Source organism: Terrapene carolina, unplaced genomic scaffold (assembly GCF_002925995.2).
Source record: "Terrapene carolina triunguis isolate 2854851 unplaced genomic scaffold, T_m_triunguis-2.0 Scaffold228, whole genome shotgun sequence".
NCBI classification, from domain to species: domain Eukaryota; kingdom Metazoa; phylum Chordata; order Testudines; family Emydidae; genus Terrapene; species Terrapene triunguis.
Window position 1 is genome coordinate 2431878 of NW_020664579.1, and position 20671 is coordinate 2452548.

The 20671-nt window shown below is 43.5% G+C and overlaps 1 protein-coding gene across 1 annotated transcript in view; it reads right to left on the reverse strand.

The window, feature by feature from the left end:
• KIF13B (kinesin family member 13B) overlaps nt 1–20671 on the reverse strand; it is a 124035-nt gene that overhangs the window by 10428 nt on the left and 92936 nt on the right. Inside the window, exons 33-34 of the mRNA XM_029912478.1 lie at nt 18353–18470; nt 17091–17224 (exon numbers count right to left, since the gene is read on the reverse strand). Of these exons, the coding sequence (XP_029768338.1) occupies nt 17091–17224; nt 18353–18470 (252 nt within the window). The remainder of the gene's footprint in view (nt 1–17090; nt 17225–18352; nt 18471–20671) is intronic.

Below are 20671 nucleotides of genomic sequence, written 5' to 3' on the forward strand. Positions count from 1 at the left end.
GGATGCTAAACTGAAAAATATGTGCAAAGTGGGTGAGGTTCTCTCTTTTATTGGACCAACTTCTGTTAGGGGGAGAGAGAGGCTTTTGAGCTTACACAGAGCTCTCCTTCAGGTCTGGGAAACTAACAAAATGTCACTGCTAAATACAAGATTTGAACAGATTGTTTAACATAAGTAGTTAACACATATTTCAAGGGTCCATTCAAGGTGATGTTAACATCCCTCCAGTCATAGGGAGGAAAGTAGGGTGGGGGGGGGAGATCAAGTTTGGCAGGGGGAGGGGGGGCAGGAGTTTGTTAATGGGTTACAGATTATTGTAATAAGCCATAAATCCAGTGTCTGTTTAGTCCATGATTTGTACTGTCCAGCAGAGTAACCTCCCAGGTTCATCTTCTGAAAATGTTGCGCAGGTTTCCTTTGAGGATGAGGACTCATAAGGTCAGATACAGAGTAATCACTTTGTGAAAAGTGTTCATCTACAGGTGACGTGGTGTTTGTCTCTTATTTTCCTGTGAGTTCATTCGAGAGCATAGTAATTGTTTGGTTTCCCCCACATAATTGCTATTGGGGGCATGTAGTGCACTGGATGAGGTACACCACGTGTGGTGATAGGCATGTGCAGGACCCATGGATCTTGAACAGGGCCGGTTCCAGGCACCAGCTCAGCAAGCAGGTGCTTGGGGTGGCCAACGGAGAGGGGCCGCACATCGGGCTCTTCGGCGGCAAGTCCCTCGGAAGGACCTGCCGCCAAATTGCCGCCGAAGAAGAAAGCGGTGAGGTGGAGGTGTCACTGATCGCGACTTTTTTTGCTTGGGGCGGCAAAAACCCTGGAGCCGGCCCTGATCTTGAAACATGTATTGTGGGGGGTGTTGATCATTGTAGCAGTGGAGATATGGTCTGCAGGTTTTGCATCTGTTGTTCTGGCAGGGTCTGGTGCTGCTTTGACTTGGTGTGTCCTGGTCTGTGGGGAGCTTGCTTCTGATTATGAGCTTGGAGAGGTTGGGAGGTTGTTTGAAGGCCAGAAGAGGGAATCAGGAAAAATTTATTTCAGGATGGGGTCCCCACTGAGTGTGGGTTGTACTTGTTTGAGGATACCCCATATGGGTTCCAGAGTGGGGTGGTAGGTGACAACTAGAGGTTCGTGGTCAGAGGGGATTTTATTTCTGTATTGAAGTAGGTTCTCTTGGGGTATTGGGTAGCCCATACCTCATCCAGTGCTCTAAATGCTCCAAGAGCATTGTCCTACATAAGAACATAATGAGAACAGATGGAAGGGAGAAATGCTTGGAACGCCTTCCTTACAGCTGGGAGCTCCAGAATGTTGATGTGCATCCTGGATTCCCGCGGGGTCCATGTTCAACTGTGTCAAGTGCTTTCCCATGTGCGCTCCTCCACCGTTCCAGGGACGAGTCAGTGATGATCATTCTGTCCGGGGAGGATGGGAGAAAAGGGATCCCCACACAGACTTGTTGTGGGTCCATCCATCACTGGAGGGATGAGAGTACCTTGGGGGGGAAACTGTCAGCAGAAGGTTCATGGTATGTTGCATGGGTGAGTAAACTCTCTGAAGCCACATCTGGAGGCGGCGAAGGTGAAGGTGGTGATGTATGTGCCTGAGGCCATGTGGCCCAGGAGAGAGAGGCAAATCCTGGCTGAGACAGGAGGACTGTTGGCTCCGCAGGTAACAAGTTCTTGCAGAGTCTAGAATCTGTCCCTTGATAGGTACGTTTGTGCTGTAACTGAGTTGATGGCGGCCCGGGGACTGTGTGGGGTCCAAATTTGATTGTTCAACATTTATGCTGACTCCGAGGGAGGAACAGAGTCTGAGCAACATGGAGGTCAAGATCTGGGTTTTGTCTCTGGATCACACTGATAGCAGCCAGTGTGAATACAAGGATCCCATAATGCCTGAGGTGGGTCATCATAACAGTGAAAACTTTGGTGAAGACCTTGGGAGCAGTGGTGAGTCCAAATGGCAGGACCTTGTATTGAAAATGCTAAGGGCCTACTGTGAACCTCAGGAACGATGTGTGGGTCAGATCAATGTCTATGTGAAAATAGGTGTTCTGCATATCGAGAGCCGTAAACCACATGCCTTCTTCCAACGACAGAATGATGGCTGCTAAGGTGACCATACGAAACTTGGATTTGCGGATGAAGTGATTGAGACAACAGAGATCCAGAATTGCTTTCCACGCACCCTTTTTTTGGTATTAGGAAGTAAGTTGAATAGAACCCTGTTATTTGATAATCCGGAGGAACCCACTCTATCTCCCCTCCTTGTAGGAAGAAGTCTACCTTTAGGGTGAGGATGCTGTCGTGAGAGTGGTCCTTGAGGAGGGATAGGGGAGGGGGTTATGGATGAGGTAGTGTGATGAACTTGATCGTATAGCCATAATGGATGACATTTAGCACCCACTTGTCCATTATTATTGCACTCCAAGCTGGTAAGAAGACCCCCGAAGGGGGTGGGGTGGCTGTACAGCAGCAGGCAAGGTAGTTGACAGCTCTCTTGGGTTTCTCAGAAATCTCTTTTCTGAGAGGGTTGCATGTGTGATGAGGAAGGCTGTGAAGGCAGACCTGGAGAACGAGATCATTGGGTCTTCTGGTGCTTGTGTGGTGGTTCGTGAGGCCTTTGGTGGAAAAACTGGGAAGTCCTGTACTGCTGTGTGGATGGTGGGTGATAGAATTTACGCTTGGGTGCAGGTGTGTAGATACCCAGCGAAGAAACTGTGGTTCTTGAATCCTTGAGGGTGTGGAGGGAATCATCCATTTTCTGATTAAAAAGATGGGATTCATCAAAAAGGGAGGTCCTCAATGGTATTTTGTACCTCCTGGGCAAACCAGAGGAATGAAGCCACGATTCCCTCCGCATGACAATGCTCGTAGCCATCGAGCACGAGGAAGTGTCTGCCTTGTCTACAGCTGATTGAAGCACTGTCCTTGCCACCAGTATGCCTTCCTCCAAGATTGACTGGAACTGGACCCCATCTGGTTGAGGTAGTTTTTCAACAAAGTCCTCCAGTTTGCTGTAGTTCAGGAAGTTGTAAATGGCAAGCAATGCTTGATCATTCGAAATCCTGAACTGGAGGCTAGCTGAGGAGAAGATTTGTATCCCGGAAGGTCCAATCTGCCGGAGTGGAGTGTGGGAGCTGCTGTTTGGACCGCTCTGTCGCAGCCTGTACCACAAGGGAATTGGGGTGTGGAGTGAAAAAAGAAACTCAGACCCCTTAGATGGTACATAGTATTTCTTTTCTGCCCCCTTAGGGGTAGGTGCACATGTGGCGGGAGTATGTCAAATTGTTTGAGCTGGTTGGAGGATGGCATTGTCAACTGGCAGAGCAACCTGGTACTGATGAGTGAAGGATGTGCAGGAGTTGATGTTGAGTGTCTTGTACCTCCTCCAGGGAGATGTGAAGTTCACCACCCCCCTCTGCAGGAGATCTTGGAATTGCTGAAAGTCATCTGGGGTGAGAGGGAAGACGAAGTCTCTGCAGCATCTGGTGAGGATGACAAAAAACAGTTCTGCTCCAGCTGTGCCGCTGGAACCGGATTCAGTGGTTCCTCCTCCATGATTGGCTCGGAGTGTCTACTTGAGGGTGCTCTAGACAGGGAGAGAGGAAAAGTCTCCCTCACAGAATGGGTGAGTTCTGAGGGTGGGTATTGGGGCCAGAGTCCAGAAAAGGGGCCAGTATGACAGATTCGGAGGGTGCTGTGGTGGGCCCCAGGGCATAGGGAACCAGTGGCTCCTCTGTGGTTGGAGTGGAGGATATTGCCACAATGTGGATGGCCTCTTCGGGTACTCATAGTGGCGGTAAGGGATGGGCAGCCCCCTGCACTTCATCTGAATCCCGAGTAGGAAAATTCGGACACTGGTTCCATCAACAGTACTATTGAAGCCAGTGGAAGCATGTAGACCAGGGGTGGGCAAACTATGGCCCGGGGGCTGCATCTGACCCTTCTGATGTTTTAATCCGGCCCTCGAGCACCCGCTCCGGCGCTCCAGCCAGGGAACAGGGTCGGGGTTTGCCCCACTCTGCTTGTGCCGTGACTCCGTGCGGCTCCCGGAAGCAGCGGCATGTCCTCCCTCCGGCTCCTACACGTATGGGCAGCCAGGGGGCTCCGCATGCTGCTCCTGCCCCAAGCACCACCCCCACAGCTCCCATTGGCCGGGAACTGAGGGCAATCGGAGCTGCAGGGAGCTGCCTGGCTGCACCTCCGCGTAGGAGTAGGAGGGGGGACATGCTGCTGCTTCCAGGAGCTGCTTGAGGTAAGCACTGCCCAGACCCTGCACCCTGACCCCTCCCGTGCCTCAACCCCCCTACCCCAGCCCTGATCCCCCTCCCGCCCTCCGAACTCCTCGGTCCCAGCCTGGAGCTCCCTCCTGCACCCCCAACCCCTCATACTTCCCCCAGAACTCCCCACCCCACCCCAGCCTGGAGCCCCCTCCTGCACCCTGAACTCCTCATTTCTGGCCCCACCCCAGAGCCCGCACCCCCACCTGAACCCCAACTCCCAATTTCTTGAGCATTCATGGCCCACCATACAGCTTCCATACCCAGATGTGGCCCTCGGGGCAAAAAGTTTGGCCACCTCTGATGTAGACCATTGGAGGACGTGGTGAAGGGTGTCTTGACTGCGGCATGTACTGGGTGGGAGATCTGGCCTGCCTAAAGATGGATGGTAGCAGAAGGCATGGAGATCTTGGCTCTCCCACAGCAAACAGGTCCTGGGGCTCTGGAGCCCTTCCCGTTTCCCTGGCCTTAATGGTACTCTTTCTATAGTGGGAACTGGCACCAGAGTGGTAGACTTTCCCGGAGTGGGCGGATCCCGTACCTTAAGGGGGGCCAACATTGACGGTGTGTTGGGCTCGGTACCCATTACCAACAGATCTGCTGGTTTGTGCGGATTCTTGTCACGTTTATGCATCTCTGAGTGCGCTGCTTCCCCATGGCTGGTGCTTGTGGAAAAAACATCCAATTTCTTTGGTTTGGAGGAAGACTTACTGCCATGTTTATGTGCATGCTTCCTTACCTCCAGACTAGGCCCCAACATGGGGTCCATAGTGGTGGTACTGACAGAGCCAGACTCAGTCTCCATAGCCAGCAGTGTTAATCCTGGCTGTATCAGGCAATGTACAGGGGAGTTCCCCAGCCTCAGTCCAAATGAGGTCTTATGGCGACTTCCATGAGATGCTTCATGAGGCAGAGAGCCCGCTCTTCTCAGGTATGGCTAGGAAAGGACTGGCAGATACTTCACCAGGATTAAATGTGGGCTTCTCCCAAGCAGCATTGATGTTTATCGCTGACCAAAGAGGAACACGGGCAGGAGGCACAGATTTTAATGCCTAGGGTCTTCGGCATAGTCCAGTAACCGTGTGTATGTGTGTTGGGTGTTTACCCGGAAACAGATTCCCCCAAAGTCCTAATTCTACTCCAAATAACTACTAAAACAGTAAAACAGCATAGGACTACTAAAACTATATACTGTACAACTAAACTCTTTTTAAAAGGTGTGTCACACACAAGAGTACAGTGATAGTTTTGATCCGGACCATGAGGCGGTGAGAAGGAACTGGCGACGTGGTTGGTCTGCCCCACCCTTTATCACCTTGGATGAAACCATGAGGCGAGGCAAGGGCACATGTGCGGACCAGTGGAGACTACTACTTGAAAAATCTCCAGCTCTGAACGCATGGTGTGCATATGTAAACCCTCAGTGGAATACAATAGGGATCATCACTCGAAGAAGTGAGAACTACTCCCATTCATCTCTATGAAGTAATGATTGTTTAATTGTTGTCATTGTTAACTATTTCACTTCTGATCAAAGCATATTAAAAAGGAAAGGGACTATCTTTAAATTATGCATAAGATCTGCACTTTTTATGGTGAGCAATGGCTCATTTTGATGTCATAAATAAGGTGGCATTTAGGAGAGTATCACCTCTCCACCCACCAACCTGATCCCTGGAACTAAAAGGCCAAGGAGTAAAGCCCAGGAAGTCATCTGAGCCTCACCAAGGAAGACCCAATCCAGCAGAGCCCAGCAGGGCACCTAACCCTCCTCACCCCCAACCAAGCTTGGTCTCCTCCACAACAGCAGGGCCTGGTTTGATTGGTGTGAAGCCAGGTAGCCCCCTCCCTGGCTTTAATGGCAACTGCTCCTCCCTCTGCTGGAGACTGTCTGCATCTGAACCTCTCTGAGGGGGAAGCCAAATCTGGGGAACCCACCAGAAGATTCGTAATCATATTTAACATCTCTACTCCTTACAATCTACTATGAGTGGCATCTCAAGCAGGAGCAGCTAGGGAGAATGGCATCCTTTTCCCCTCCTCATTCCTGGCCCAACCTTTCAAGTATTTCCTAGAGCGCAGTGCTTACCACTGAGAGTTATCATTATAAGTCTACACAAGTATTGCTAGTGATTTAGGGTCTTGGAGAGGCAGCGTGTTCCAACAGATAGGCAGTCTAGTCTCTACTCTGGCAGTGACCTCGTGTGTCTCAACCTCTGCCTCAGTTTCCCCATCTGTAAAATACGGATGTTACAATATCCTCTTTTAGAAAGTGCTTTGAGGTCTATGGATAAAAAATGCCTATAGAAGTGATCGCAATGATCTTAAATAGTTTTCTTATTTTGATATTTCCCAGTTCCTTTATTTTTAGCATTATTCACCTGGCCTTCAAAAAAAAAACCACAGAAAACCCCACACTTTCCTGTATTTTATCAAAAACCTTCAGTCTTAAAGCATGTAAACCCATAAAATGTAAAAGCCTTGTTGATATCAAACAACAAAAGAAACAAAACGGTTATACTTTAATCATTCCCCATCAACTGCTAAAATACCATTCTCCTCCTGAAAGCATGACACACATAAAAACTCTTAAGATACCTTTGCCAGACAACTTTAAAAGAAGTATGGAACAAAAAAGCAATTATAAAAAGTGGCACTTAACCAACTTTGCTGTTGACAGGAAACAGATAGGTAAGATGCTTTTTACTCTCGTCGGGTAGTAAAGGTATTAAAACAAATATTTGTTATGAACTGTAGTCAAGTTAGTTGGGGGGGAAAATAAGTATTAATGCAATTTGTTATAACTACTTGTGTTTGTGAAAAGACATGCACTGATGAAATATTGGTCTCTGCATCCAGCGCCACATTCTGTATTCAAATGCATGAGCATAGTTCCCACTGAAGTAAAAAGTGGCTGCACATACATCTGAGAGGCAGAATTTGGTCCTTGGTCTATTCATTCAGGCCTCCCATAGAGATAATTTCTGGCATATGATCTGCAATGAATTGACAAACCTGGACTGAAAGAGAATGTCAAAGCACCCAGTTTGGTAATAGGTTCACAATAAGAGTTGCTAAACACAATTAGGTTTAGATTTTATAAAGAGAGTTATTCATGTTAAAAACATAAATAATAAATAAAAATAAATAATAGGATATTTGGAGACTTCACAGCTGGGTAGCCAATCACTATATTGTGACCTAGAAAAATCTACTATATGTGTCCTATTAAATAGTTCTCTAGTTCATACATTTAAATATCAGATGAATTCTAACAATTAAGAGATTTACAATGATAAAAAGAAATATTAAGTCACTTCTTTAAAAAGTTGTTTGAAAGGAGATAGGATGGCTTTGGGACTGGTAATGAGAAACAGAGCTTTTCAACTCTAGAACACTGGATTAAATCCTAAAATGCTTTGTTTTAGGCATGTGATTAGCCCCACAGAAGTTAACTTTAAGCACACAAGTAGACCTGTTAAACACATACTTATGTGCTTTGCTGGACTGAGACTGGAATGCTCCAGATCTTACTATTAATCTGGGGCTTGATTCTGCAAGGTTTGTAGACCTACGTGAAATCAGTTGGACTGAGAACACCAGATCCCAGCAGGCAGGTGATCATATCACAAAAACCTGCACCATAATAGGCACTTGTTTGCCCACTCACTGTATCAGAAGAGAGGGCAAGGACTGATTGGGCCAGGGATCCTAGAATTACCCTCCAATTTAGAGGTTGTCCCTTGAGGTCATGGTTAAAGCACACTAGCAGGGCACTAATCAGGGAGTTTCCATTGCTGTTGCCTATGCTGCACCTTCTCTCAAGATGGGGATGGACTTCAGCTGCAAGGATTGTCAGTCTGACAGTACTACATTTCAGAAAAGCTACTGCAAAATTCTTTACTGGGGTATAACATGCAATTATAATTTCATTACATGTAGATTAGTCAGTTTGAGAACCTAAGATTTACTTTCATGAGCTACCCCCACGTATTTAGTGCAAAATTAAATATACATTGTTTCTTGTGCAATTAATTTATTTCATTCCCAATTCCAAGCAGAAAGATTAAAAGGGTAATTTGTAACAAGATTTTTAAAAGTTTCAGATTTTTTGAGTTTCACTCGTTTGCTTTAAAAAAATTAGCATTACATAATCATTCTAATTAAAACTGTATTTAAAAGGATGATATGGGAAGCTGAATTAGGCAAGAAACTGAAGCCTTAACAACTCAGTCAACAAGAATTAGATGCATATTAGCTCAGTTGGTCATGAAGGATCTGTTGAGCCGTGCTGATTAAAGCACACAAATTATTATTAGAAACCCTGAAAAAAGCCTTTTAGACATATGTTTAAAAAGGGGTTTTATGATGTCAAATTATTTATATTTGATTAGGGGACAGAATTCCTTTTAATCATGCTAAACATCATGCACATCTATGGCACTACATAAATAATTGTATGTATGCCAGAGAAAGCCTCTCTGGGTGGGTTTCATTAATTGCAGTTCATTATTTTCTAGATTAGTTACTAAACCTGTGTCAGAAGGTCAAAGACAACAATTTTGTTAGCTGCCCTCCTCTCCTGTGCCATACCGCTGCATTTCTGGAACACAACCAGACAGCAATGAATTATGACATTAGAATACAGAAACTCAGACAAGAGATTCTTCTATAAGGGAGCGGTGACCCAAAAATATGTTTCATTTCAGCAATATGCTAACAAAATCTATTCACCTAGGCACTCAGATACTTCTATGGCCCCCCCCTCATATTAGTATCTAGAGAGAGCAAGAAATGAGTCTTCAGAAATATTTTAAAACCGTTGAATAAGTTCACACTGGTCTGAGGAGTCTGCTTTTGCCACTGCAATGATAAAAGGTATGGACTGTACTTTGATATATACATTGTAAATACCAAACAATGATACCTTAAAATGCCATTATATGAGCAGTTCAGAGAGACCAAAATGGTCACAGCGTGAAGAATAAATCTGTCTTGTTCGGACTATGGAATCAACAATACGCTAATAAAGAAATAAAGCTTCAGCTGCATGCACATAATATAAGTATATATATATATATATATAGCTAAAAACTAGAAAGATGCAACCCCCACCCCTTCCTCCTCCACACATGTGGAGTTTAAAATAATTAATTCTCCCCATCAACAATAAGAATGGAAAAAGCCATAAATTCTGCATGTGGCATCACTAACTTGTTTTAAGAATGAACAATGGAAAGTAAAGAGCGAGTCAAATAATCACAAATGGTTAAAGAATATAGCTGCTTTTTAATTTACAAAATACTGGCAATTAATTTAAAGGCACCATATTAGTCAGAGAGAATGTGTATTTTCTAACTTTAAAGTATATAAACAGCTTCATCAGCAGCCAATCTTTTAGGTATATAAACAGCTTCATCGGAAGCTGATCTGCTAGTTACATGAAGAATCCTATTATGCCAAATTAATTCAATCTAACTAATTAGAGAGCAGGAAGTTCTTTCAATTATTTTATGTGCTGTCTGAGAAACACACTTGAATACGAGAGCAGATTTCATTAATTGCGGTTCATTATTCTCCAGATTAGTTACTAAACTTGCATCAGAAGGTCAAAGACAGCAATTTTGTCAGCTGCCACCAGCTTCACAGTAATGTCTTTGCATTTCTAGAACCCAGACAGCAATTGATTACAAACAAAACATGGAACTGGAAGAGACCATCTTGCTAAGGAAACACATACAAAAACGTATCTTACTTTAAGGCAGATGCCTACTTAAGCAAAAGCATATGGAGGAAATAAATCTACTGTTGAGATAATTTTTGATAATTTTCAGAACAAGTACTCAAAACCTTCTGTTTTTGCTGTAGATTAATATTAGAACTTTTCAAATTTGGCTTCATCCAAAGAACATATGTTGAGCTTTGGGAACACACACTTACCCACTCTCTGAGGCCTGCTTAGTCATGGCGACGGAGAGGTACTCACCTTGTGCAGTAACTGGAGTTTGAGATGGGTGCTCCACTTCAATTATGCACCTTTGATCGGAGATTTTTGGTAGTAGTGGCCATTTGGCCTGCGCACATGCACTACACACCCTGGTGTTCTGCACCAAGGACATATAGGGCTGTACAGGCAAATTGCCCTCAGTTCCTTCTCCACCAAAGAGTCCTGTAGAGAAAACTCCAAAACAAAATGGAGGGACACTCATCTTGAAGAACTCCAATTATTGCACAGGGTGAGTAACCTCTCCTCCTTTGAGTAGTGTCCCTAAGGGTGCTTCACTTCAGCTGACTTCAGAGCAGTATCCTCAACAGGAGGCGGGAGCTTCAGAGTCGAGTCCAATACTGAAGAGAAGACTGAATTCCCAAAGACAGCATTTGATTGGGAAGAATGAACCACTGTGTGGCACTTGGAAAATGTATGTACTGAAGACCAAGTTGCAGCCTTGCAGATCTCAACAATGGGAACAATGTCAGAGAGGTAGAGAGAGACCTCATGGAATGGGCTAATACTCTAAGAAGAGGTAAACTTATTCCTTCTTATGAATATGCCATACACCCTGAAATCCATCTGGCAAGTTTCTACATTGAGACGTTGGACATTTGGACCTGTCAGCTATTGACACAAACAGTCTTGGAGACTTTTTTAAATGATCCGGTTCTGCTCAAATAAAAGGCCAACAACCACCTGATGCCTAGGGTATGCAAGGCAGCATCCTCCCTGCTCTGGTGCCGTTTCAGGAAGAAAACTGGGAGACGGATGACTTGATTGATATGAAATTCAAACAATACCTTAGGTAGAAGTTTAGGATGTGAGTGTGATGAGACTACCTTTCAAGGACACTGTAAAGAGAGGATCCAATAATAAAGATCCCATTTCCCCAACTCTTCGAGCAGAAGTGATGGCCACCAAGAAAGCCATTTTCATGGATAGGTGAAGAAGGGAATAGATTTGAAAGGGGATTTCATAAGACATTTGAGTATGAAGTTTAAATCCCATACAGGAGTGGGTTCTCTAAAGTAAGGATAAAGATTCCTCAATCCCATAATGAATTCTGTCATGGTGAATGAGCAAACACTGAGAATCCCTCAGTTGGGGAATGAAAGACTGTGAGAACCACCAAGCGAACCCTGACAGAACTCATAGATAATTCTGACTAATTCCGGGAGATACTCAAGGGCACCACAAAGTGAAGAATGAACAGACAACAGATGTCACTGATCACACCAGTGGTGAAATTTTTTCCATTTCTGCAAGAAAGTATGATGCATAGATCTTTTCCTACTATTTAATAACATCTGCTATACCTCTGCAGAACAGGAAATCTCTATTCCTGCGAACCATTCATTAACCAAGCCCGGAGGTGAAGAATTCCCAGGTTGGGACAGAGAGTCTGACTGGTATCTTGGGGGAGGAGGAGGAGGGGGGAAGGTTGGAAATGGAGGAAAGACTCATAGCTGGACACACCAGGAAGAGTACCAGGGTTGTCTGGGCCACATTCGAACTATTACTATGATCTTGGCTTTGTCTTGCTTGATCTTGTTTACCACTTTCAATCTTAGGGCCATTGGAAGAAATGCATACAGAAGGCCTCTCATCCAAGAATGAGGAAAGCATCTCCCAGTGAGTGAGGGCCCAAGCCCCCTTTCAAGCAAAATAGTTTGCACTTCGGGTTCGTAACTGTGGCAAAGAGATCCACTTTTGGAATTCCCTAAGTCACGAAAATGTGGTTGAGAATCCGGGAGTTGAACTCCCATTCGTAGTTCTGGAAGAAGTGCCTGCTGAGGTCATTGGCCTTAGTGTTTTGTATGCCCAGGAAGTAGGCTGCTGAAATTAGGATGTGGTTGGCTATACACCAGTTCCATAGCCTCATTGCTTCAGCACAAAGAAGAGTATCTCATTCCCCCTGCCAGCTGATATAGAACATGCAGGCTACATTGTCATGGTTTTTGTGGATCTGTTGCTGACTAATAGCTGGAAGTGGATACAGGCATTCCTTACTGCCTTCACCTCCAGAAGGCTGATGTGTAACCGTGCCCTGAATGGTATGGATCCCTAAATGCACTCCCCAACCTACCAGAGATACATCTGTCATTATGGTGATGGTCGGGAAGACCTGGATGAATGGAACACCTGCACAAACATTGTGTAAGCCTTTCCACCCGTTGGGAGTCTCACACCTGATAAGGGACTGACACCAGCTTGTTCAGGTTGTGTTTGTTCAGGGTATAAACCATCCTGAGCCAGTCCAGGAAAGATCAAGGCATAACTTGGCATATTGTGTCACAAAGGTGCAAGCTGTCACATGTCCAAGTAATTGAAAGCAATTTCTTGTTAATGTCTGTGGAGTGATTTGTATTTTTGAGATAAGGCCTTCCACTTCCTTTCAGAATCTATTAGACTCTATTGTCTAATAGATCTCACTTTTCAATTAGTATCAACAAAAATTTCTAAAGTTTCCCTTTGCTTAATTTCATCTCTCGTCTTCTATTTCTATCCCCCAGAACTCTCCTAAGCAACTAGTCTCCCTCTTCATTATTTACATTCAAATGCTTGTAGACATATCAGATCTTTACCCTTTTTTTCCCCTTTAGTGAAGCTAAACTGGTTTAGATATTTTGATCTTCCCTCGTAAATCAAGCCCTCCAGCCTTTTAGTCATTTTTGTTGCTCTTCTCTAATTCCCTCCAATTTGTTGATTGCTTTCTGATCATAAGAATTGTGTATTTATACGGCACCTAAGGGGCACCCTATACACTGCATGCAATATTCAAGGTGCACTCTGTACCAGAAAGAAGCCCATCAATTCCTTTTTAAGTGATGTATCAGGGGGTAGCCGTGTTAGTCTGTATCCACAAAAACAACAAGGAGTCCGGTGGCACTTTAAAGACTAACAGATTTATTTGGGCATAAGCTTTTGTGGGTAAAACACCTCACTTCTTCAGATGCATCATTTTAAGTGATGAAATTCCTTTGCAAGTGCCACCGGAATTTCACTTTGCCTTTTTTTTTTTGAAGCAGTATTTTCTAGCCATTTGCTAGTTGGCCATTTGCTACCACCGCTGGCATTACACCATTTCCATGATCTTCCTTGCCATTGGACATCAGAGTTTTGTCCTGCCACTGCACCAGTTGGTATTTTTCTAGGTTCAGTATAATTTTCTTCTCTGGCCATATCCTTTTTATTGTGTTTTAGTATTCAGTGGAATGTGCAACACCTCCCACTTCAATAACATCTGCCGGAGTTAGCAAATTTACCATTTGCCCCTGCCAGATTAAAAAAGGCTTACAGCTGAACACCTGACACTGATCCTGGTAGCACCTCCTGCTCAATACATTGCCATTTATCACTAATGCCTTTGGTTTACATTCCTTCAGCCTGCATTTAACCCATGAGACCATGTTCATATCAGGCCCATTACAAATGAAGTGCAAGTAAGATCATGCGAGTCACAATATCATTTACGTTTTCAAAAACAAGTCTTACTCGAACAGTTGATATTTATCTGTTGGTGCAATACAGGAGGAAGCTAGCTCTATAGCTCTACATCAATTACTGCTTTTTCTTCTACCCTGTTTCCCCGAAAATAAGACAGTGTCTTATATTAATTTTTGCTCCCAACGATGCGCTAGGTCTTATTTTCACGGGAGGTTTTATTTTTCCTGGAGCTTCGGGGCCTTATATTCTGGGGTGGCCTTATTATCGGGGAGGTCTTATTTTCGGGGGGATGCCTTATATTACAGCGAGAGGCAAAACTGGAAGTAGGTCTTATTTTCGGGGGATGTCTTACTTTCGGGGAAACATATGTATTGCGGTTCCCAATGGGGATTAGGAAGCTCCGTTCATTTACTGACAGAGCAATGAAGAATATATGTATGTTTCTTATGGACAGCAGGTGACCTGACTTTGTAATGCAGCTGACTTGTTGCATTAAGAAAACTAAAAGCATTAAGCTTGTATTAATTTTATCGTTTCATTTCATTATATTGATCCAATGGTCTTGGAAAACCTTAGGTTGCTCTCCAATATAACCAAATGTTAGAAACTCTGTACATTCCTATTTATGCATTAGCATTTTATTTATTTTTAATAGTCAGAAATAATATTCTCTCACATTCAGGTCTCTGTGCTGCGCTCATCACTGGGGTATCTGAGCACTTCTATTATGCTATAATTTAAATGCAAAGCTTCTTTAAACTGCTGGCTTTATAGTTGAAAAAAACTACTTCAAACAAATAATGTAACCAACTGATCTTGATCTGTGTGGGGGAGTGCAGACAAGAAACTTGAGTCGGAGTTAGGAAATTGGGACTTCTGAGATCTAATTCTGACTCTGCCATTGATTCAGTGCAACTTCAGGGAATTCACTCAAGGCTTGTTTAACCAGGGACACACTCGAAAATTAATCCAAATTAATTAAAGGTGTGAATTTTAAGTGGCTTCGTTGAACTGTATATACACTCTCATTCAGGGCCGGCTCCAGCATTTCTGCCGCCCCAAGCAAAGAAAAAAAAAAAAAAAAAAAAAGCCGCGATCGGCAGCGGCAGTTCAGCGGCAGGTCCTTCGCTCCTAGAGGGAGTGAGGGACCTGCCGCCCCTGAATTGCCGCAGGTGCCGCCCCTCTCCCTTGGCCGCCCCAAGCACCTGCTTGTTAAGCTGGTGCCTGGAGCCGGCCCTGCTCTCATTGAGAATTAAAGTGACCTTAATTCAGTTTAGTTTAATTTAGCTATTTTATCTTTAATTCTGAATGAGATTGTCCACACAGGGATTTAAGGGAGTTTAACCCATTTAAAATTCACACCTTTAGTTAATTCAGATTAACGTTCCTGAGTGCCCCTGAGTGTATAAGCCCTTAGGCATCTTTACAAATCTCACTAGGCACCTATTTACATTTTTAGGCACCTAAAATACTTTTAAAAATTTGGCACTCTAAGTTTTATTATCCCCATTTTACAATCAGGTAAACTGAAATCAGAGTGGTTATCTCCTTGCCACGGCTGTTGTAAAGCACTTCAACACTCTTGGATGAAAGGTAGTGTACAGGTGGAAACATCATTATTAGGATAAAAACTGGGAGTAAACTACGTTTTTTTTTTGTTTTCATTATTTTAGGGAGAAAAGACATTATGCAATGTGACTGCTTAAAGGAACATTCTCATTAAAAAGGTTATTTTTTAAAGACATCCTTATCTGTGTTTATATCAGATAAGATTGTTAAAACAGAAAGAATATTTAATATTTTAATGTATTTTTCCACAGTTTATGCTCTTCACTTCCTTGCTGTATTTCTCTTGGCTCGAACAAAGACAAGAATGTGGTTAATTTCACTTTCTGATTTTCCATTTCTCAGGAATGTTTGAATCCCTACCACAAAAAGCTTTTCGTGGAAGTTAAACAAAATTCATGAAAACATTTCTGAAAGTGAAAGTACCCAGTGTCATTGTAACCGTGTCTGTCCCAGGATATTACAGAGACAAGGTGGGCGAGGTAATAGAAGATATTACCTTCTCTCTCTAGTATACATCTTTTCACACACTCTCACTACCTGTCCATGCGTATTTTCAAACTAAACCTAAATTTAGGGTTCTAAGCTACCTGATAGTGTAAGCCTGAAGCACCAAATCTGAGGGGACAACAGAGCCCTCCAACTTCAGGGTATGTATACACTGAAAAAACAAAACAAACCAACCCTGCATCAGGGAGTCTCAGAACCTGAGTCTATGGACTCAGTCTTGTGGTTTTCATGCTACAGCGCTAAAATAGCCGTGAAAACATTCCTGCTCGGCCTGGAACTCAGATTCTGAATCCCGGTAAGTAGGGTGGGTCTCAGACCCGAGCCGGAACGTCTACACAGCTATTTTTAGTGCTGTAGCATGAGCCTGAGTCTGTAGACCTGGGCTCTGAGTCTCGCTACCATGGGATTATTTTTTTTGCATTACAGAAGTACCTTAACAGACCATAGGCCAAACAGAGCTTCACTGATTTATAACAACTGAAGATCTGGCTCCAGGTTTTTGTTTAAAATAAATACACAGAAGTCTATTCTTTTCACTCCTGCAAATTCTCCCATACTACATGAGTCACACACAATGAAGAGGCTTTTTTTTTTTTTTAAAACAACTCCAGCTATTTATATAAAATAAGATAGTGCCTGCAAAGTTGAAGATCTCATTTTCAACAAGTCTGTCTCTATCTAAAATAAAGGATAGTGTTTTCTGATATTTGGCTATGCATTGGTTGCTACCTGGAGCACAAGGGCTGAACCTTGAACAGGTGGGGACTTACAAGCATATGAATAAGATGAGGTGCATCTCTGGCATGTGGAATAGACTAGGATAGAAATAAAAACTACTGCTCCAAGTACATTGCACAAGTCAGAGGGAAAAGGTGCTAAAGGGTGGGTGATGGGAAATGAAATCAGGAATTAAAAATAGAATTACATTTTCCACTTGGCAATATACAAACAACACTAAGTGCACTTCATAAATTTTACTATTGTTGCTGCAAGTGGTATTACCATAAATCACATTAGTAGCGCACTTGGCACTTTACAAAAGCCAAGTGGGCTGAGAGTATCAATAAGTTAAAACAGCTCCACTATCTCTGGATACTGTGGAGGGGAAAATGTATCATATAAGCTTTTACTATGACTAAAAGCTTGGTTTGCCCTGCAGCAACATACAAAACAGCTTTCTGCCAGCAAGTCATTATAACAGTGATCACCAATATTGGGGTGTGTGTGTGTGTGTGTGTGTGTGTGTGTGTGTGCGCGTGCGTGCGTTTTTGTTTTTTTACCTGCTGGGCAAGAGGAGAGGTCTGCTTGCCCTTTTTCTCATCTCTAGCAGGAAAGAGAGACTTAAGCAGCTTTGGCATCTGAGGCACGAAGGATTTTACTGGATTCAGGTAGGAGGCAGCCAGGCTACTGAGTCCTGTCAACAAAGTTTTTTTAAAAAAAAGTGTAATCAACAGCTGCGGTTCTTTCACAATAGAAAATCTATGAACCTTCTAATGTTGTAATCAGCACTAGGGAGGGAGTTAGCTAGAGGTCAGAACAACAAAGGACTAGTAGTCAGGACTCCTGTTCCTATTTCCAGCTCTTCCACTGAATTAATGTGTGATCTTGGGCAAGTCACAAACTCTCTGAGGCTCAGTTTGCCCTTCTGTAAAACAGGGATAAGAGCTCCCTCTCTCACATAGGATGCCAAGGCTTAATATACATACAAGGATTTGGAAACACTAAATGCTTTAAGAATTGCAGTAGTAGAATTTAAAAATCCAGAAACAAGCAACACAGATGATAAAATATTACTACGCAAGTGCAAAACTTTAACAAGGTAAACTTGATTACTAAATCACACCCTAGAAATAGCAACATGGATTAGAACTAAGTAATCTTGACTCCATCGGTACATAACCAGGGTCATGCAGCTCTCCCAGCTCACACCTGTTCCTTTACTCTACTGCTGTCACTCTGCTCTCATCCCCCTTGAGAAACACTAGTTATAACCAGTACATAAAAACAAACAACTTTATCACTGCACTCTTCCATTATACATTGGGCTCTATATGCAAAATATCCACCCCAATCTGCACTTTCTTCGTTATTTTCTAATACATTGGTAGCTTTGCAGCCTTTGCAATTTTACTTGCATAACATATGGTATATTACTATGTGTCTGAATTGCTTTGTCTGTTATTTAAGAATGTAAGCTTCTGGAGGCAAGGACAGTGTCTTCACAAACAGTGGGCACCACTGAACACTTTGCATACCAGCCAGGGTTTGCAGAACTGCAGTTTCCCCATATCAAAGTAAAGAAAGACAACGGTTAGGGCAGATACTCAGGACAGTGAACGTCAAGTTCTTACTGATGCTCCATGTCTGTTTGCACAGTACAGAGCACAATGGTAGAACTCAATAGGTATTCTTAAAAAAAAAAAAAAATTCCAACTGTACATTCAGAGAGACTACCTCCGCCCCCTTTTCTCCTGCAGTTCCAAATAGAATGTTTCACTCTAAACTTTTACCATAGCCGATTTAGCTTTGGGAAAGCTGTTACCTGGATCATTAGAATGGTTTTGCTGAGCAGAGCCTGACAAAGATGTATGAGACGGGGTCATCCCACTCCCAGAATGTGTTGAAATTTGGGATATATCTTGCTGGCTCTCCCATCGACCCTAGAAGAAAAGTAAGTTTATATTTTCAAAAGTATTGTGCAGAGTACGAGTCTGCTAATACTTATGCAGCATGCCAGCATATACAACGCTTCGCAGTACGCAGAATGTACAAAACTACGGACAGAACCCATGCCCCAAAATGTTTTCAGTTGAATTGAATGCCCAATCTCACAAGATGCTGAGCATCATCAGCTCCCATTGACACTGGCAGACTCCTTTGTCCACTTACAACCACTGAGGGCTAATTGCAAGAATCACTGAGTGAAATTCTATCATTATGCATAGGTCTGACTAGATGATCATACTGGCACCTTTTAACCCAAAAATCTAGGAAGACTTTGTGGCCTTCTAAAGTAGCATTCAAGAGTGAAGTTTGCATGAAAGGGAGGGAGAGCAGGAGATAATGAGAATAGATGGATGTGGACAGCCTTGATCTTTGGGCTGAAGGGAAAGCTAGTGCATAGGTTCAAGTAGTATGACAGGAGATAAGATCAGCAAGAAACGAAGATGACCTTGCTTGTTGTGTTCTATACACTGAAAGGAAGAGAGATGGAAGAAAAAGAAACTGGATTATGGCAGATACCCAGCAGTCAAGGAGAGAAGTAATTAGAGAACGGGTTAGTGTTTTAGCATTGCAGATAGGGATGAAATGTGGAGATACTAAGTGGCAGGATCTAGAGAGGGCCTGCACTAAAGGAAGGAAGACGTTGAAGAAGAAAAACGACTTGCTGTACAGTAAGTGTTCTTAGAGAAGTTCTGTTCACTTGGATCCCATTTAGGTTTGCATGCACCCTATGTGCGCCTTGGTACGATGTCTGCTCACCACAGACTTTTGTGCCCTCCGCCCCCAAAGGCATAAAGGGTGGAGCAGGCCCAACTGCTTTAGTTCCTTTGCCAATACAGAACCCCAAAGCTAAAAGACTCCACAGTAGTGGGAAAGGAGGACAGGTTGTGGAATCCACGTGGATACAACATCTCAAACACCCACAGTTACCATAAGTGACCATTTTTTTTTTCAAGTTTTTGTCCACATAAATCCCACCCTAGGTGATCAGCTAGCTTTTATCGCCCTAAGGAGATGGGAGCTTGGAGTCCTACTTAAATAAAGATTGCAGGACCACCTTACCAAACTGGACACCAGATCCAACATCTGTAACAATGAGTGCTGAATAACAATATGCACTGAGCCTCTAACTGGCAGCCCTGCAAATTTCTGATACAGAAATATTCCTCAAGAATGCCAGTGAGGTTGCTTGGGCCCTAGTAGATCATGATTTAATGTGAGATGGCGGGGCTAATTTATTTAGTTAAGAGGATATTTTAGTTCAGCATGATAACTAGGTCTCTAGAATTTGTAAATACAGACAGTACTGAAGAAGGCGGTACTGAGGAAAGGGGTACCATAGAGATCAAGGCCAGTGAGGGTCTCATCTCTCACACCAGTGAGAACATCATCAGTGCAGATGGTAATGAGGTAGCTGGTACCAATATAGAAAGGTTGATGCCGGAGCTCAATTGCCACGGTGCCAGTGCCAAAGCGCATGCATCAGGCAGTAGAACTGATCCAGGTTGCAGGTCAGGCTTTGAAGAAGGAACTGTGCTTTGATGCTACCAGGAAAGGTGATTGATGCTATGTTTGGGTCTTAGAATAGTGCTCATTTCTGCCAGTCAGCAGGAGCAACTGACGGACCCATGGAGGTCTGTCCTGATCATTTGCTACCTCTAGACAAGGTCTGAGGCCTTTTGGTAGCTATGGAGACACAGGTACCAGGGATAGCTTATCAGAGCATTGGCCAAATGCAGTTTATGAATAGCTGAATCATCTTTCAACTCCTGATTCTCTGAGTCAAAAGTGCCCTTCATTGATTGCTCCAATAGAAATAATTTCAGCCAAGTGACTCAGGCTTTCTGGATCCATTTGGAGAAAGTTTTACAGATGGAGCACTTGTCAGGAATGGGGTCTTCTCCAAGGCAAAAGAGGCCTTTAGAATGCCCATCATTCAGGGGCATTGCTGCCTCATAGGAAGAGCAGGACTTAAAGCCTGGAAACTGTGCCACAGCTATAAGATCAATGCTTCAGTACTGAAGAGTCTCAGATTTTCTAAAACACTATTTCTATTATTTTGCCAATGGGCTAAATAAAGTGAAATGTTAAGAACTCAACTGCTTCTAACTAACAGAAAAGTGCTAAGGGGTAGCAG